General features: G+C 42.0%; 1 protein-coding gene across 10 annotated transcripts in view; it reads right to left on the bottom strand.

Annotated features, from left to right (window-relative positions):
- The window catches only part of st7 (suppression of tumorigenicity 7), a 192,463-nt gene that overhangs the window by 117,194 nt on the left and 55,714 nt on the right, over nt 1-19,555 (bottom strand). The window contains exon 1 of one of the 10 annotated variants that reach the window (XM_033038320.1): nt 11,372-11,669. The exons of 8 other annotated variants lie outside the window; for them this stretch is intronic. In XM_033038320.1, coding sequence (XP_032894211.1) covers nt 11,372-11,393 — 22 coding nt within the window. In that variant the 5' untranslated portion in view covers nt 11,394-11,669. Of the gene's footprint in view, nt 1-10,481; nt 10,739-11,371; nt 11,670-19,555 lie in introns of those variants that run through there. One more of the 10 variants, XM_033038321.1, reaches the window with a different exon arrangement.

Here is a 19,555-nt window from a genome sequence, read left to right on the forward strand (position 1 = left end):
CTTCTCCCTACAAACTAAGATGGGGCATAGTGCGTGATAAGTAAAAGGGGAAATATTCTTCACTTCTGTATGACTCCCAAATGAAATTGTGGAAAACTAACACCATTAATTCTTTTTTACTGTTATCCTGTCATTCTAGTTAATGGAAATCATTTTACACAAAATATTGACATTCTCCAATCTTCGGTCCCAAATTCTCATGCAGATGCCTAGTTAAAGAATACAAAAGAGAAACCTCTGGTGCCTTGTGACATTTTTTGCACCCTACTGTACACCCTGAGCCTGCATGAATGAAGAAAATGCTGAGCAAATAGGAATGAGGAGATGTAACTATGAAACCATGGGATGATTTCCCTCATTGCTTCAAGACTAAAATTATTCCATCCAATGACATACAACATGTCATAGCGTGCACTAGTCAAACTAGCTCAGATAAGTAACGTAGCTAGGTAGGGGAGGAGTAGTAGCTGTGAACAACATGGGACGGCACAATGGTGCAGCTGGTAACACTGCAACTTCACAGGGCCAGTGAACTTGGTTCCATCTCAACCTTGGGAGTTATCTTTAGTTTTTAGTTTAGTTTAGTTTGGAGATACAGTGTGGAAACAGGCTGTTTGGCCCACCGGTTCCGCGCCAACCAGCGATCCCCACATATTAACACTAGCCTACACACACTAGGGACAATTTACACTTATACCAAGCCAATTAACATACACACCTGTACGTCTTTGGAGTGTGGGAGGAAGCCGAAGATCTCGGAGAAAACTCACGCAGGTCACGGGGAGAACGTACAAAGTCCGTACAGACAGCACCCGTAGCCGGGATCGAACCCGGGTCTCCGGAGCTGCAAGCGCTGTAATCGGCAACACTACCGCTGCGCCACCGTGCCGCCCAAACTCATCTGTGTAGGGTTTGCATATACTCTCTGGGTTTCCTCCTGGTGATTGGGTTTTCTTCCACATCACAAAGATGACTGGATCTGCAAGTTAATTGGCCTCTGTAAAATTGTCCCTAATGTATAGGGAGTGGACTAGAAAGTTGGATATGAGAACTGGTGTGAATGGGTGATCAATGGTAGGTGTGGACCCGGTGGGCCAAAGGGCTTGTCTCCATGCCGTACTGCTTAACTAAACAGTATAATCAGATCAAATAAAAGTCAGCCTTAAAAGCTCTGTCCCACTGTACAAGTTCATTCAAGAGCTCTCCCGAGTTTAAAAAAAAAATCAAACTCGTGGAAGCACGTAGAACGTACGTAGCGGGTACGTCGGAGCTCGAGGACGTCTCTTAGCGGCTCATAATGCTAATGGCAGGCACTCGGGAAATGCGGTAAGCTCGGGAAGACTCGTGAAGATTTTTCAACGTTGAAAAACGTCCACGAGAGCCCCGAGTACCTACGAGCGGCCATTATCGTAAATCTCAGAGTTCGAATCAGGGCAAACTCGGGAGAACTATTGAATGAACACGTACAGTGGGACAGGGCTCTCACTCAGTAATTCTCTTGTGACTTCATCAGAAACTCTTGGTTGGACACTTGGCAACAAAGTCTAATTTGTCTCTAAAATGCAGCAGTTTCCACAATGTTGAGCCCTCTCAGGGCTGAGGGTGGTGTTGGTCGAGTGAATGAGTGTAAAACAAGCTGGATGAACTCAGTGGGGCAGGCAGCATCCGAGGAGGCAGATGGATGGTCTATATTTCAGGTCGAGACCCTTCATCAGGACTGTGGGATTACTCTAGTTTCAAAGCTGCTGCATTTCGAGTAAAATATTCAATCAAGATTTTGGCTGTGAGCATTTAAAAATTCTCAGAGTTTTTAGATTAAAAAAATATCAAATTCTAACATTTGTTTGGCTGATATCTAAAAGTAGATTCTGTAGTGATGCACTGCATCAATTTTCCAGAGGCCTTTCCGTGCAAGAACTAGTTGCTCCATTCCCTGCAATAGCACAAGGTCTACACTTCAAAGATACTTTGCTGGCTTTGATGTGCATCTGGATGACCCAAGGTCATGAAAGACACGACCCAAATACCAGCTTTTTCCTATCTGTTTGTCACAAGCTTCTGGAGAAGGCAGAGTATTACGCATTTTTTTTATACTAATAACTTTTCAAATCACTTTGAATTCAATTTCTGTGGCAAAACTGCAAGAGGAAAACAATATCTCTCAGTTACCACCTGTTTCTGCCATTGCAGCTGAATTCTCTGAAACCATAAACTCGGATCAACTATTTAAATGGTATTTTATGGATATTGGTTATGCCTCTTTTTAAAATGCAACAGTGTCCCATCATTAATAATTGCAATCTTATTTCCAGCACAAAAGGTAAAAGCTAAGACGGCTGATTTATTAAAAGAATCTCAGGGATCATCTACTATGAAGATATTTTTTCAGTGGATATTAATTTGACCTCTCTTCGTTGCCCCAGGGCTGCTGTCAGTTAAAGAGCTGGACCCAACATGTCATCTGCAAAGGTCAACAGATGGGACTGGAAAACCCATTCAATAAGAATCTGTTTCTTGACTTCTAAATGGATTTTGTTAAAGTAACAGCTATTGTGAGACGCTGCAATTTAATTTTCACACATTGTAACAAATATGCGGGCCATGTTAATGATCGCAGTAACAAGAGGAAATAGAAAACTTACAAATTGGTTCCGTTTAGTTTTAGTTTAGTTGAGTTTAGAGATACAGTGTAGAACAGGCCCTTCGGCCCACCAAGTCCGCACCGACCAGCAATCCCCGCACATTAACACTATCCTGCACACATTCGGAACAATTTAAATTTATACCCAGCCAATTAACTTACAAACCTGTACATCTTTGGAGTGTGCGAAGAAACCGAAGCACCTGGAGAAAACGCACGCGGTCACAGGGAGAACGTGCAAACTACATACAGACAGCGTCCACAGTTAGTATCAAACCCGGGTATGGCAGCGACTCTACCACTGCACCACCTAATACTGCACCAGTTTCAGAGTTGCCACATGGAGTCAGGCCATTCAGCCTGTAACCTAGTCTTTGTACCCAAGTATCAGAGGTGGGATTTCAACCAGGCACGCCAGGGTAGGCAAGGTATGCAGTGCCTACCCTGACTAGAATTATAAAAAGGTGATTAGCAAATATAAATAGTAAAGATTTATTAAATTCAGTATTTATTATTAAATGGGTATTATTTTAATTATCGATCTTAGGTAGACATAATTCTCCCGTGCCTTCATCCGTAGTACATGTAATACGCGTGACTATGATCAACTCACGTGCTGTGAGCGCTGCTTCAAACCTTCACTTACAACTGGCGGTAAAGGCAGTTGAAATTCTGCCTTTACACCGTGGACTGCATGCATGCCCACAGGAGAGGAGACCAATCTGCGCATGCGCAGTTTTTAAGATTTTTCACAAGTCGACTGACTGCCCATCGGACCGATCTGTGCGTGCGCGGGTTTTGCAAGCGGTTTTCTGCGGATTTTTACGATTTTTAAAAGTAGACTGACTGCCTAGTGCCTACCCTGTATAATTACTCATGGCACGTGCCTGATTTCAACCAAGAGTTGCGGATGTAGTGAGAGAATTGCTAAGTGAAGGCTAACTTTACTGGTGTCTCATTATACAGCATAGAAACAGGCCCTTCTGCCCATCGTGTTCAGCCGACCATTAATTACCAGTACACACAGGTTCTATGTTATCCCACTTTCTCATCCACTCCTTACACAGTAACGGCAATTTTACAAAGGTCAAGTAATCTACAAACCCCAACATCTTTGGGATGTGGGAGGAAACTGGAGCAACCGGAGGAAACCCATACAGTCGCCGGGAAAACATTCAAACTCCACACAGATAGAATGAGACAGTTAAAAAGAACACTAAACGTTTACTATCGGAACTTTTAAGATGCATTTAGATAAGTACATCGATAGGTATAGGTTGAGCAATATGGGCCAAACGTAGGCAGATGGGACAGGTGCAGGTGAGGAATGGGGGTAGGTTTGGGCAAGGTGCCCCGAATCTGCTGCTTCTACGCTGTATGTCTCTATGACTAAAGATTGTAAATGCTGACCAAGTACCTGCAGAAAGCATTATAAAAAATAAATGAACCCAGGTACATTGGGTATAGGTCCAGTACTCACAGTCAGACTAGAAATGCATAATAAAAGGTCATACGTTCAGAAGGATTAGGAGCAGAATTAAGCCATTCGGCCCATCAAGTCTACTCCGCATTCAATCTGACTGATCTCCCTCCTAACCCTATTCTCCTGCCTTCTCCCCATATCCCCTGACACCCGTGCTAATCAAGAATCTATCTCTGCTTTAAAAATATCCATTGACTTGGCCTCCGCAGCCTCTGTGGCAAAGAATTCCACAGATTCACCACTCTCTGACTAAAGACATTCCCCCACATCTCCTTCCGAAAGGAGCGTCCTTTAATTCTGAGTCCTAGACTCTCCCACTAGTCAGTGCAAATATCCTCTCCGCATTCACTCTGTCAGCCTTAAAATAAATTTGAATTTCAAATTTGAAAAGATTTGAAATAAAAATAAAAATTCTGTATTTGATGTAAAAGTCAATTTATATTTTAATAAATAACCTTCCACAACACAATCCATCACATTTCTGTATATCTTTGCAATGGATATTAAATTTAGGATTTTTCACTTCGCCTATTCTGATATTGAACCCAAGGATTTCCTCTCATTTGACATTTTTCAGAACATTATTTGTTAATTTTCCCAGAAAATGTGACTCCTGAAATATATTTATATTAAAAACGTGAAATGTAATATTTTAATGTTTTTACCACATGTTGACCGACTGCAACATTCAGATTCAGAAGTCAGTTGCCACAAGAAATGTGGACAAGAAACTGCAGATGCCGTGATCTTGAGCAAAACACAAAGTGCTGGAGGAACTATGGATGGAATAGGCAGGCTACGTTTCGGGTCGGTGTTGGAAAAAGTCCCGATCCAAAACGTCATCTGTCCATTCCCACCACAGATGCTGCCTCACCTGCTGAGGATCTCCAGCACTTTGTGTTTTGCTCAAGATCCCAGCATCTGCAGTTTTTACTCAAGATTCCAACATCTGCAGTGTGTTTTGCCTTCAGTTTACTTATGTGTTCCTTAAACCTCCACTATATGAGTGAGTATATATAATGTACGGCAGTACAGTGTAAATCCCGAATACACTTCAACACCTTATTCTAAGTTTATTCGACCATTATCCATTTCCGCAGAGCTTTGGTCTCAGTTCTCATTTGAAATATGCCACATTTAGACTTTTGTTCTTCCATCAGGAATTACCAAACACCAATGGGATTGTAGTTAGGATGGTGATCAATTAATATAATAGTGATGTATTAACATCCCTGTTATCCTAACGTTCAATAACACCAGATGGAACTCACCAAACCTTGGGATTTAGCTTGGGGACCATCTCATGTATACAAACCAGCAACCTACCATATACACTTCCTGTGACATGTTATCAAATAAACATTCTGCAAGGTACATAAAATATCCTCCCAAATGCAAATGTGAAGCTGGCCCAATGGCTACTGTGAAGAAGTATTAACTACACAACTAGCTTCAACATCTGGCCAGAAAACGTTAAATGCCACTTTCACTTTCAGATTGGCAGTAGGGTGACAATCATAAAGAATGCCAATTCTGGTCACTAATTTGCTAGATCCATTTTTACAAGAATACTGTGGTGGTGGGGGGGGGGGGGGGAGGTGCGCTTAATTGTGTTACACTTACTATCAAATCCCTATTTTGGAACTGATATTTTAGATAGCTAGAATTACATAGAAAACAGCAACAGGCCATCAATGCCAAAAATGGAAGCGTTTATACTCAATACTAATCTTCTCCACAGTACTTTACTCAACCCTTCCAGCATAGCTTCCATTTCTCTTCATTGTACAGATAATAAAGATAGTTATACTGGAAGGTTTGAATAATGTAGGGTGGGGAAGATCAATATTGAGTTTAACACTTCCACTCTTTGTCATGAATGGCCTGTTGTTGTTTCCAGATGAGTTTAGTTTATTGTCATGTGTATGGAAAAGCTTTTGTTGCATGCCGATTACTAGATAGCTCACTATCTACTACTTCTTGTGGTAGCAGCTATTCGGATTGAGAAGTTAGTCCTGAACTTCCTTTTTGACGTTTTGGATCTGAAGAAGGGTCCCGACCTGAAAGGTCACCTGTTCATGTTCTCTAGAGATGCTGCCTGACCTGCTGAGTTACTCCAGCACTTTGTGTCTCTTGATTAAGCAAGTAGCTTTGGAAATGGAACACAGCATTGAATAAACATTCATAGTAGCATTTTGTCCTGGCATTTACGAAGATTGCAGGCACGTACAGCTAGGTACAGCTACTTTGGCTTTTGGGGTAATAAGGATGGTTTGTCAAGTTGCAGTGGGAAGGAAGAGTTTAGTGCCTTTTCCATTTCCATTGTTTCCCATTTGTACTGAATGGGTAACAGGACAGAAATATTGCAATAAGCAGCATGAGTGAACACAGACTCCCTGACTACCAAGTTAAGTACAGCAAACTCAACAACAGAAGAGCAAGTAGACGTGAAACCCAGCACGTGCCTTAACCGCGAAGGATTTACTTCCAAACCAACAGTAAGAGAGCATTGCCTTTTTATGCGCTTAATAATACAGCTGACCCGAATGTCCAGTTCAAAGCAACACTTTAAATTCAATGCTGGAGTAAACTCAGCGGGACAGGTAGCAGACTGAAGAAGGGTCTCGACCCGAAACGTCACCCGTTCCTTCTCTCCAGAGAGGCTGCCTGTCCCGCTGAGTGACTCCAGCATTTTGTGTCTACCTTTGATTTAAACTAGCATCTGCAGTTCTTCCCTACACACTTTAAATTCAATTCAAATCTTCAGCAGTGGTAACAAAATAATGCGTGAGGTTTTCGGGCAGGCCTGAGCATGGCTGGGTGTTCAAATGTGAATCGTGCAGATAGATGAGCAGAGTTGTATTTAACCGTCGCAATGTTATGTTTGTAAGTCAGCGGCATTCACTTCTCACCTGGGAAGAATACAAATGTGGTTCCATACCCTTCGTAACATTTAGGTTAATTTCCCCAGTGGCCCACATTACCTCTTTATCGCTTCACAAAGAATTTCCCTGAGATTTTCTCATCAATGCATGTTTTCATACAAGAGCAGTGATTGCTGCAGTTCCATAAACACTTCATGCTTATCCTGACCTCAGCTTTGCCATGTATCACCACCCCCAAATACCTACACCCTTAGAGTCATAGAGTGATACTGTGTAGAAACAGGCCCTTCAGCCCAACTCACCCACACTGCCAACAATGTCCCAGCTGCACTAGTCCCACTTGCCTGCGCTTGGTCCATATGCCTCCAAACCTGTCCTATCCATGTACCTGTCCAACTGTTTCTTAAACTATGGGATAGTCCGTGCCTCAACTACCTCCTCTTGTTCCATCCCCCCCCCCCCCCCCACCCTTTGTGAGAAAAAGGTTACCCCTCGGATTCCTATTAAATCTTTCCCCCTTCACCTTGAACCTATGTCCTTTGGTCCTCGATTCCCTTACTCTGGGCAAAAGACTCTGTTCATCTACCCGATCTATTCCTCTCATGATTTTGTACACCTCTATAAGATCTCCCCTCATCCTCCTGCGTTCCATGGAATAGAGACCCAGCCTACTCAACCTCTCCCTTTAGCTCACACCCTCTAGTCCTGTCAACATCCTCGTAAATATTTTCTGAACCCTTTCAAATTTGACAATATCTTTCCTATAACATGTTGCCCAGACTGAGTGCAATATTTTAAATGCGGTCTCACCAACACCTTATACAACTGCAACATGACCTTCCAACTTCTATACTCAATACTCTGACTGATAAAGGCCAAAGTCCCAAAAGCCTTTTTGGCCACCTTAACTACCTGCAACTCGACCTTCATGGAACCATGCATCTGCACTCCTAGATCCCTCTGCTTTACAACACTACCCAGAGGCCTACCATTCACTGTGTAGGTCCTGCCCTTGTTCGACATCCCAAAACGCAACACCTCACACTTCTCTGTATTAAATTCCATCAACCATTCCTCCACCCACCTGGCCAATCGATCCAGATCCTGCTGCAATCGTTCACAACCATCTTCACTATCTGCAAAACCACCAGCTCTTCCATTCACTTCCCCTGCCTCAATATCATGTTTCATTTGTATGGCTGGAAAAGTAGTTACTGTTTCAGGCCAAGATTAACAAACCCTAGTTCGTACCCATTCATCCCACTTTCTCCTTTCCCTTTCTCCTCTCGCCTATATCCCTCCAGCTTTGCATTTCACTCCTCTCATCTTCTTTTCATCACTAGGCTTTGTTCACTCATCTGACAAGCACACCCCTATCACTTGCCAGACTTTATCCAGTCCCCCACCCATCTTCCAGCTTCCTGCCCGCCTACTACAATCAGTCTAAAGAAGGGCCCCAATCCAAAACATCACCTATCCATGTCCTCTTGAGATCTTGCCTGACACGCTGCGTTACTCCTGCAGTTTTGGGGTTTTTATTGGCAATCTATTCACTGGCTTCGGGTATGGCTGTGCCTATAGTTGTACCCGAGTGAACACTCATTGCCTGACGACCAAGTGTACGCACGTTAAGTACAGCAAACTCAACAACAGAAGAGCTCGAAGATGTTGCATCCTCAAAATAGTGGAGAAGATGCCATTTTGAGATTTTAATAATAATCATCTTATTTTAAGTTGATAAACACAATTAAAATCACGCTGTACCCATCTTTCTAGATTATCCCCAGTGGAATAAAATATACTGGTCATTTCATGCAAGCGTTCTTTACATTTGCTATTGTCTGTTACTATTGTAAAGCGACTTTGAGTCTTAGAAAAGCGCTATAAAAATTAAATTTATTATTATTATATAATTAATCCCAAATGCCACACGAGCCCAGCCAATAATCCAAATTAGACAAAAAAAGGTGGAGTAACTTGAGAGTGTCTGAAGAAGGGTCTCGACCCGAAACATCGTCTGTTCCTTTTCTCCAGAGATGCTGTCTGACCCACAGAGTTACTCCAGCTTTTTTTGTGTCTATCTTCGGTTTAAACCAGTATCTGCAGTCCCTTCCTACACTAATAATCCAAATTAATTGGTACCGAGGTATCACCCCCTTTGCCAGTCACAGCATAAAACTGTACATTTGTGCTCAGTATTTATGGGGGGGGGGTGAATCATTTTAATGAAAACAAGCTGGAGACCGTTAATTAAGCCGGTTTCTTTTCAACGCTACAATCAGTGCCCTTAGTATCACATCCCATCGCACCATAATCCACTTGATCAGTCTAAGGTCAGCATTGCTGTCCATGATGAGGAACAATTAGCACCTAATTAATTTCTACCAATTTTAAGAAGCATCCTTTAGTCTTTTTGACCAGAATTGCAACAAATAATAACCCTTGTGGGAAAATGTTACAACCACCCTTCAGAAAGCAGCCATGCTAATCAATAGAGATCTGAAGCTGCTCTTTATTTTTGCTAATTGCATCTTGTTTCTTTTACATTCTTCCAGAATCACTTCAAATACAAGTGAGCTTAGCCCCCTTCAACATGGTCATATAATTCATCTTGTATTAGGGGGAAAAGGTAAATCAATTAGAAATGAAAGCAAATAATTGATTGAGTTTGACTGATTTTCATTCTATTTTGTAAAAAGACTACACTAAATACATGAACTGTCAATAAAACCAGCCAATGTTTCCTTCCATCTTCCAATTGCCTCTCCATCAAAGACACAGGGCAGTATTTTTGTGTTCCTTAACTCGCTTTTTTGTTGTTTGAAAAGAAATATGGTCATTTAGCTGACAAGAGATACGATGTGGAGATAGCAATCCACGCACAGATTTTCAGTCCTGACAGAGACCCCATGTTTAATCCTCTCAGCTCCCAGTTTTGGCTGCAGGGTCTCAAATACATGGCAGCTCTCAGAATAGCAGGGGAAAGAAAAACAACACCGCTTGCCTGCTAAATCAATTGTCAAGAGCAGGGTCACCAAGATGTACCACGCCAAACTAAACATTTTATTGGAGCTCTTTCATAAAACTAAAATTGAAAGTACCGCAGTGAACACTGCCATTTTGTCGATCTGCTTCTGGAGTCATTTGCAGAAGGTAAACTACAAAGCCCTCAGGATATGAATCTCCATCACATCCACAGGTCAAAATATAAACATTGCCCGCAATATAGACCCTCCAAAATATTCTAAGTTGATTCATTTAGGTTGTTACAATTAACAAAGAAGATAATTAATTGTCACCATATCACATCACTGCCTCAAGGGTGGAGAAGAATATTGTTGTGATGAACACGATTTAAACGCTACTCTTTTGTGCAGCAGCATCCTGCATGTTATCGACACACTCCTCTTGCAAAAGGGGGAACAGAGACAATGCATCACCCACAGGACACCATCGCAAACCCCATACTCACTATGCCAGCTTGCATGAGGTATCAATTTTCAGCCATTGCAACCTGGTAACCAGGGCAGCACAGAGAACACAAGCGTGGACTGGAGGCAAAGCGCAGACAGCTTTGTCATACAAGGGGAGAGCTCACTTCACGATAACAGACTCTCTCTGCAGCCTCATACAAATGACGGTGCTCGTCCAAGACCAGCTCACACACGCATTCGTTTGCCCAGCCGCTAAAGCGATATCCACTGCTATTCAACGCTCCAGCATCTTAAGCAGGAGACGACCAGAGCAGAGCATGCAATGAATGTCTGGACCTCCAGTAACAAATGATAGAGGCAGGGGGACACACAGTAGAGAGACTATATCCTGATCTTCAATGCTCTGCAGAGAACAATATTTGCATCGCCTTCATTAAAGGGAACAGGTTACACAAGGAATACAAGGAGTTTCTAGGATTTTACAACTCCATCAACTCCCCTGCACATTCCTGTGATTAGGCCTTGAAACATTCAGCAACATGTCCTGTAGTAAAGTGACTCCAATGATTTTCTGAGCAAGCAGCAGATTCCCTGTTGTGCAAACCCAGCCTCTCTCCACGCCTTGCTGCCTGCTTTATTGCTATTGCCCCAAGGACATTATGTCTGTTATCTTGGGCAGCCTGAACACATTTGTGTTGTTGACACACGTCGTAGGCAACGTTCACAGAAACACAAAACCATTCTCTTAAATTCTCTCGAACACATACAGTGGCATGAACCGTCCAGACCCGCTGATGTCTATTCTAAAGGGGGAGCTGCGAATTCATTGTGCGGTTGAAACTGTTCGCATGCAATAAAACAACACGTTGGCACAAGGTTTAAGAGGCTAATTGTTACTAGAACTGGCCCTGTACTGTACTGTACTTACATGACGACTCGGTGCCGAACATGGCTGGTTGAGATGCTGCAAAGAGATGAGCTACACGGCAGCAGGGGTCATGAGAGTAGACAATGCAGCCCCACTCCTGCGGCTGGCAGCTCCTAGCTGCCCTGCTCAAGCGTGAAAGCACACAACAGTCCCAGACAAATACCGCTTACATCTCCCCCTGCAAGTGAATGCCAAACAGGCTCCTGCTGGAGATCGCACAGAAATGAAAGGAAGGGCAAGCGAGTTGCCACAGCCCAGCGCTGCTGCAGTGAGTCTGAATGAAGAGCCGAGACCAGACACAGTAAGACAATAGCACAGGCTGCAAATACTGAGTGACGTCAAAGGCACTCACTGCAAAGACTGAACCCCTCCGAACCATGCATGGGCAGCAGCAGAAGAAAGAATGAATGGAAAGAGAGAATTGGGAGAAAGCTTTTGTTGCAAAATGCAAAGACCGTATTTCCCCCTCTGGGATAAGGCAGCCATCTCGGTTTTGTATAGTGTGGCTCATAAAAAAACTATAAAATAATTAACTGCTCTGGGAGCATGGAAATGAGTTTCTAAAATGAAATGAACTTGCAAGTAGATTTTAAATGCTGTGCAGCTTATAAATACATCTCAAGAATTCCTTCATGCCATTGACCTTCCAGTCCATTGCAAACAGCATTAATACTGTAGAAGTGGACCCAGTCGACTGGTCTGTGCAGGAAGACACCAACAACATTCCAAATACTGTGACTAAAAAGATTTTAAAAGATCAGATGTCATTGGTAGGCAAGTTAAACATTTAATTGTGGATAGATGGTACAGTACTGCTAAAGACAAGTCATTTGTGACAAATCTATCCAATCGAATAAAGAAAAGAGTCGTGTGTAGGAAGGAACTGCAGATGCTGGTTTAAACCGAAGATAGACACAAAATGCTGGAGTAACTCATTGGGACAGGCAGCATCACTGGAGAGAAGGTGACGTTTCGAGGCGAGACCCTTCTTAAGAAAAAAAAGGAAATGTATTGCATACCTTGTTTTTTTAGAAGGTATTTGATAAGGTGTACTAATAGATTTGTTCAACATTTTCAGACTAAGAGGAATCTGGCAATGTGGATAGGTTACGGCCACAAGCAAGGAAATCTGGGTTCACTTAGACTAGTTTGGAAGAATTATATAGAGTACTGTAAAATGGGGAACAGATCATTCAGCCCAACTGACCCATTCTGTGGTTTAGACTCCATGTTCGGCTCTTCCCACCTCTTTCTTTTGCAGATCTATTTATCTTCCTATTCATGTGAACACCTCTCATGTGTTTATCTATCTACCCCCCCCCCCCCGCCCCCATCCATAGTTTATGATTCACATACTATGATCAGAACGTTGTAGCGGCGCCTGCTGGCGTACGCAGAGATCAAACCCGGTGTTCGGAAGCCGCGGTCATGTGACTTGGAAGGGAGCCGCTTGTATCGCGCAGTTTTTACTTGCGCGCGTTTGTTCAGCGCTGACCACCGTTGTGGGCAGACGTGTCTGAAGAACCTGTATACTGGAAATCGAACTTTTGAATAAAGATCTGTTGAAAACCCCAGTTGTTGTTCCTCAGACCGCCAAAATGTATCGATTTCACGGAGTTGATGAAGTTCCATGCCATAGAGAACAACTGAGTAATTACCCTTTTTATTTGAACCCCAATACTTGATTAAGATCAGTTACACATTTATTATGAATCTGGTACTAAGTGAGGATTCATGGTTATATTGAAGAATCAAATGAGTTTGCTCAGATTTCTATTTACACGAACGTGCAAATGAAGTGCAAGAGTAAGCACTCACTCCCTCGACCCTGCACTGTCCCGTAATAAAACAAGACACAGAGTGCTCAAGTAACTCAGCAGGTCAGGCAGCATCTCTGGGAAACATTCATCAGCATTCTTTAGCCTCGTCCCGAAGCATCACTTATCCATGTTCACCAGAAATGCTGCCTGACCTGCTGAGTTACTCCAGCACTTTGTGCCATTTTTTGTAAACCAGCACCTGCAGTTCCTTGTTTCTCCTGTCCTATAACATCACATTTCAGGCTTTATACCCTTCGTCTTGCATGTTCAACATGTTTGGGTTTAGTATTATTGTCAGGCGTACCGAGGCACAGTGAAAAAGTTTGTTTTGCATCCGATCCCATCAATTCATATAATACTGACGATAGGCACAAAATGCTGGAGTAACTTAGCAGGACAGGCAGCATCTCTGTAGAGGAGGAATGGATGACATTTCGGGTCTCAGCCCTTATTCAGGCTCTGGTCTCGCCCATCCTTTTCTTCAGAGATGCTGCCTGTCCCGCTGATTTACTACAGCATTTTATGTCTATCTTTGGTGTAAACCAGCATCTGCAGTTCCTTCTTACCCAATTTAGATAATACCTTACATACAGTGCCCCCCATAATGTTTGGGACAAAGACCCATCATTTATTTATTTGCCTCTGTACTCCACAATTTAAGATTTGTAATAGAAAAATTCACATGTGGTTAAAGTGCGCATTGTCAGATTTTATGAAAGGGTATTTTTATACATTTTGGTTTCACCATGTAGAAATGACAGCAGTGTTTATACATAGTCCCCCTATTTCAGGGCGCCATAATGTTTGGGACACATGGCTTCACAGGCATTTGTAATCGCTCTGGTGTAATTGATGCAGGTATAAGAGAACTCTCAGGACCTAGTCTTTCCTCCAGTCTTTCCTACACATTTGGAAACCTTTATTGCTGTTTATCAACACGAGGATCAAAGTTGTGCCAATGAAAGACAAAGAAGCCATTATGAGACTGAGAAACAAGAATAAAACTGTTAGAGACATCAGCCAAACCTTAGGCTTACCAAAATCAACTGTTTGGAACAAGAGAGCACTGGTGAGCTTACTAATCGCAAAGGGGCTGGCAGGCCAAGGAAGACCTCCACAGCTGATGACAGAAGAATTTTCTCTATAATAAAGAAACATCCTCAAACACCTGTCCAACAGATCAGAAACACTCTTCAGGAGTTAGGTGTGGATTTGTCAATGACCACTGTCTGCAGAAGACTTCATGTACAGAAATAGACAGGCTACATTGCAAGATGCAAACCACTGGTTAGCCGCAAAAATAGGATGGCCAGGTTACAGTTTGCCAAGAAGTACTTAAAAGAGCAACTACAGTTCTGGAAAAAGGTCTTGTGGACAGATGAGGCGAAGATTAACTTTTATCAGAGTGATGGCGAGAGCAAAGTATGGAGGAGAGAAGGAACTGCCCAAGATCCAAAGCATACCACCTCATCTGTGAAACACGGTGGTGGGGGTGTTATGGCCTGGGCATGTATGGCTGCTGAAGGTACTGGCTCACTTGTCTTCATTGATGATACAACTGCTGATGGTAGTAGCATAATGAATTCTGAAGTGTATAGACACATCCTATCTGCTCAGGTTCAAACAAATGTCTCAAAACTCATTGACCGGCGGTTCATTCTACAGCAAGACCATGATCCCAAACATACTGCTAAGCAACTAAGGAGTTTTTCAAAGCTAAAAAATTGTCAATTCTTGAATGGCCAAGTCAATCACCCGATCTGAACCCAATTGAGCATGCCTTTTATATGCTGAAGAGAAAACTGAAGGGGACTAGCCCCCAAAACAAGCACAAGCTAAAGATGGCTGTAATACAGGCCTGGCAGAGCATCACCAGAGAAGACACCCAGCAACTGGTGATGTCCATAGATTACAGACTTCAAGCAGTCATTGCATGCAAGGGATATGCAACAAAATACTAAACATGACTACTTTCATTTGCATGACTTTGCGGTGGCTCAAACATTATGGTGCCCTGAAATGGGGGGACTATGTATAAACACTGCTGTTATTTCTACATGGTGAAACCAAAATGTATAAAAATGACCTTTATTAAAATCAGGCAATGTGCATCTTAACCACATGTGATTTTTTTCTATGGGTCATTGTCCCAAACATTATGGAGGGCACTGTATATACAATCAAGCCAATACTATACATGGATTAAATCAAGCTAAACCCGTGTAGAAAAGTTGGAGCAAAGTAAAAGATACAAAGTGGAAAGTATGGTTCTCCCCATTGTAGCGCAACAGTTCCAGAGACAAAGTCCAATGTCCGCAATGGGCTCTTGGTGAATCAGACAGTACCCTTGCATATGGAAGTGTGGAGAGGCAATTTAATGTGGATATGTGTATTCAGACAATTTGGAAGATTTAAACAAAAAGAATGAGTTAACATACAACAGAATGACACACAATGTTTGGGTGAACAAAGGTTTGGATAAAGTTTGAGGAGTTCAAAGAATAATCCTCCATGAGAGTGCAAATGTAAACTGCCAACAGTAGTTAGAGTTGAGTAGTCCGATAGAATTTATGGGTTTATTATCAGAAAATAAGTAACACATTTGTATGAATATTTTCTTGGAGGACAACGTGCAGTTTTGGGAATTTCAATACAGAAAAGGAATCATAATCAGTGATGGGTGTCAGACGTTAAGGGGAGAAGGCAGGATAATGGGGTTAGGAGGGAGAGATAGATCAGCCATATTTGGCCTAATTCTACTCCTATCACTTATCAGCATCAATTTACATGGATAATGCTTAAACATATTTAAGATTGTGGAGTAAAAAGTGGTTAATATAGAAGCAACTGCTTTTTGTTGATAGATATTAAAACTGCAAGATCACATTTCTGATCTGCAGAATTGTGTATTTGTAACAAATGCAAGGGCAAAATAATGATTTTTTTTTGTTTTTTTTTTAATTAATAGTTTTTTATTGGAGGGGAAAAAAAAATAAAAAATTCACAGTACATCTGATGTATGGCATTACATTTTCCTCCATTTTGTTTTTTATAAATAATAATAATAATAATAATAATATAAACAAAATAACCCTAACCCACCCTCCCTAAACACCCCTTGGCAGCTTATTTTTTCACAATCCAAATATATCACAAAATGAAATGCGCTTTTTAATAATAATAAAGTAACAAAACAGAATAAAGGCGGATCCCCACTTACTGTCAAGTGCCCTCAGTCAATAGGTAGTTCCTTTAGACCCCCAAAGTATGATAAAAAGGGTTCTCATTTCAAATAAAACTTTTTCACAGACCCCCTCAATGTGAATTTAATCTTTTCTAACCTTAAAAAAAACATGACGTCTTCCAGCCAAGCAGCGGCAGATGGAGGAGTGGTAGATTTCCAGACCAGCAAGATTCTCCTACGGGCCAAAAGTGATGTAAATGTAATGATATCAGACTGGGTTGTATTTAAACCCAAGGTTTTATCTGTTACACCAAATACAGCTACAGGCGGGCAAGGTCTCACTGTCATCCCAAGGACTTCACTGATGGTTTTAAAAACCACTGCCCAGTAGTTAACAAGTTTGGGGCAAGACCAGAATGCATGAGCTAGATTGGCTGGAGAGAACGAGCACCTGTCACAGCCAGCGTCCGTCCCTGGATATATGTTAGCAAGCCTGGCTTTGCTTAAATGAACCCTGTGTAAAACTTTAAATTGTATGAGCCCCAATCTAGCACATGATGACGAGGAGTGGCCTTTTTTCAGCGCTTCTGTCCAGCATTCCTCAGACAGATCCATACCAAGGTCATCCTCCCACCTAGCTTTAACTTTGTTCAGGTTTTGATCTCCTAAATACATCAATTGAGAATATACTGCAGAGATCAGTCCTTTATTTGCAAAGGTAAGAGTGAGTTTATCCAACACTGTGACAGGAGGGAGATCAGGAAAAGAAGGAAATGTTTTCATGACAAAGTGGCGAACCTGAAGATATTTAAAGAAATGATTATGTGGGAGGCCATGTTTTTTGTGTAGGTAGTCGAAACTATCAAATATGTTGTTAGTGTATAAATCCTTAATGCACATAAGACCATTCAAACCCCACTGTCGAAAGGTTGAGTCAAGTGTTGAGGGGGGGAATAAATGGTTACTATGAATGGGACCTAGAACTGAAGCTGATGTAAGCTTATAATGGCAACGAAATTGGTTAAAAACTTTGATGGTGGATAGTACGACAGGGTTGGATGTAAATCTAGAGGGTTTCAATGGCAGGGAGGAATATACTAAAGCTGGGAGAGACGAGGAGTAACATGATTGTGATTCAAGCAGACACCAGTCTGTATCTGGTCGGTGGAGCCAGAATAATATCTTTTGGATATTGGATGCCCAGTAATAATTAATAAAGCTAGGAAGGCCCAGTCCACCTACTTCACGACCTCTTTGGAGAGTGCACTTATTGACCCTTGGAACCTTGTTACCCCATATAAAGGAGGTTATAGATTGGTTAACTGAGTTAAAAAATGACTTGGGTAGGAAAACCGGCAAACATTGGAACAAGTAAAGAAATCTGGGAAGTACAGTCATCTTCACTGACTGCACTCTCCCAGCCATAGTGAGTGGCAGACTACGCCATCTCTCAAAGTCAGCTTTCATTTGGCTAACATGTAGTTAGCTGCAAACAGGGATGTGAAAAAGCGGGTGATGTGTATTCCTAAATATACAAAACCTTCTTGAGATATGGGAAAGGGCAGGGTTTCCTGTTGGATCTGTAGGGCTAGGTTGATGGGAAAGCATTTGCTTTTTTGGAGGTTTAGTTTATAGCCGGAAAAAGTCCCAAACTGATCCAACAAGGACACAATTGCAGGGCCACTGGCTGTAGGGTCACTCACATAAAGAAGAAGGTCGTCGGCATATAGAGACACACGATGTTCCCTGTTTCCTCTCCTAATGCCCTGGAATAATAGAAACATAGAAATTAGGTGCAGGAGTAGGCCATTCGGCCCTTCGAGCCTGCACCGCCATTCAATATGATCATGGCTGATCATCCAACTCAGTATCCCGTACCTGCCTTCTCTCCATACCCTCTGATCCCCTTAGTCACAAGGGCCACATCTAACTCCCTTTTAAATATAGCCAATGAACTGGCCTCGACTACCCTCTGTGTAATAGAGAGGGGCTCAATTGCAATCGCAAAAAGAAGCGTTTGAGGTTTTTTTTAATCGCGTTTATCCTCTAGTATGCCAATCCATTACCCCACTAGGTTTTGAATCTCATGGAAATATATATCTATTTAAAACTATCCTGCAAAATTCCCCAGCATTTGAAACCTTCTGTGTGGGAAAATAATCATAATCTATGATCTAAATTTCCTCTGATAGTTTTCATTTATGATCCCTCATGTTATTAACTTATTCTTACTCAATTTAAATCTGTTTTGACCATTTTAAACTATTGAATATTTCATACCTTATCATTTTTTCCTACTGGTTTCAAGATTTCCTTATTATATCACCATCACCTGTGACTCTGGTCTAAATTCCAGACTCCCCGGTTGTAATTATGGCCAGGAATACAAACCGCACTCCAGTAAAGCCCCTAGTTTCACTTCGGTGGATTTGTATTCTGCCTTCTTCACAAGTTATAGGAGTAGAATACGGCCATTCCGCTCATCGAGTCTACTCCGCCATTCAACCATGACTGATCTCTGCCTCCTTATCACATTTTCCTGCCTTCTCCCCATAATCCTTGACACCAGTTCTAATCAAGAATTTGTCTATCTCTGCCTTAAAAATATCCACTGACTTGGCCACCACAGCCCTCTGTAGCAATAAGTTCCACCGATTCACCAACCTCTGACGAAATAAATTTGTCCTCATTTCCTTCCTAAAGGAATGTCCTTTAATTCTGAGGCTATGACCTCTAGTCCTAGACTCTCCCACCAGTAGAAACATCCTCTCCACATTCACTCTATCTATGCCTTTCATTATTCTGTAAATTTCAATGAGGTCCACCCTCAACCTTCTAAACTCCAGCGAGTAGAGGTCCAGTGCTGTCAAACACTCATCATGTGCTACCCACTCATTCCTGGAATAATTCTTGTAAACCTCCTCTGGACCCTCCATGATACATAGAGGGGCATTTACATTTGCTTTAAGTGCTTAATGTTGAAAAGGTCTCTACTTTGAAGAGACACCAAAGTCATAGTTTAACACCACAGAAACTCAGGAGCTTGACAGTCTGAGGCATAATACTTTGATTTTATTCTATTTAGAACGATAACTCATTTTTACAGTACATATTTAAATGTCATATGATTATTTTATACTAACAATAACCAGGGCTGCCAACTCTCACGCTTTGAGCGTG

The sequence above is a fragment of the Amblyraja radiata genome, chromosome 19 (genome assembly GCF_010909765.2).
Source record: "Amblyraja radiata isolate CabotCenter1 chromosome 19, sAmbRad1.1.pri, whole genome shotgun sequence".
NCBI classification, from domain to species: Eukaryota; Metazoa; Chordata; class Chondrichthyes; order Rajiformes; family Rajidae; genus Amblyraja; species Amblyraja radiata.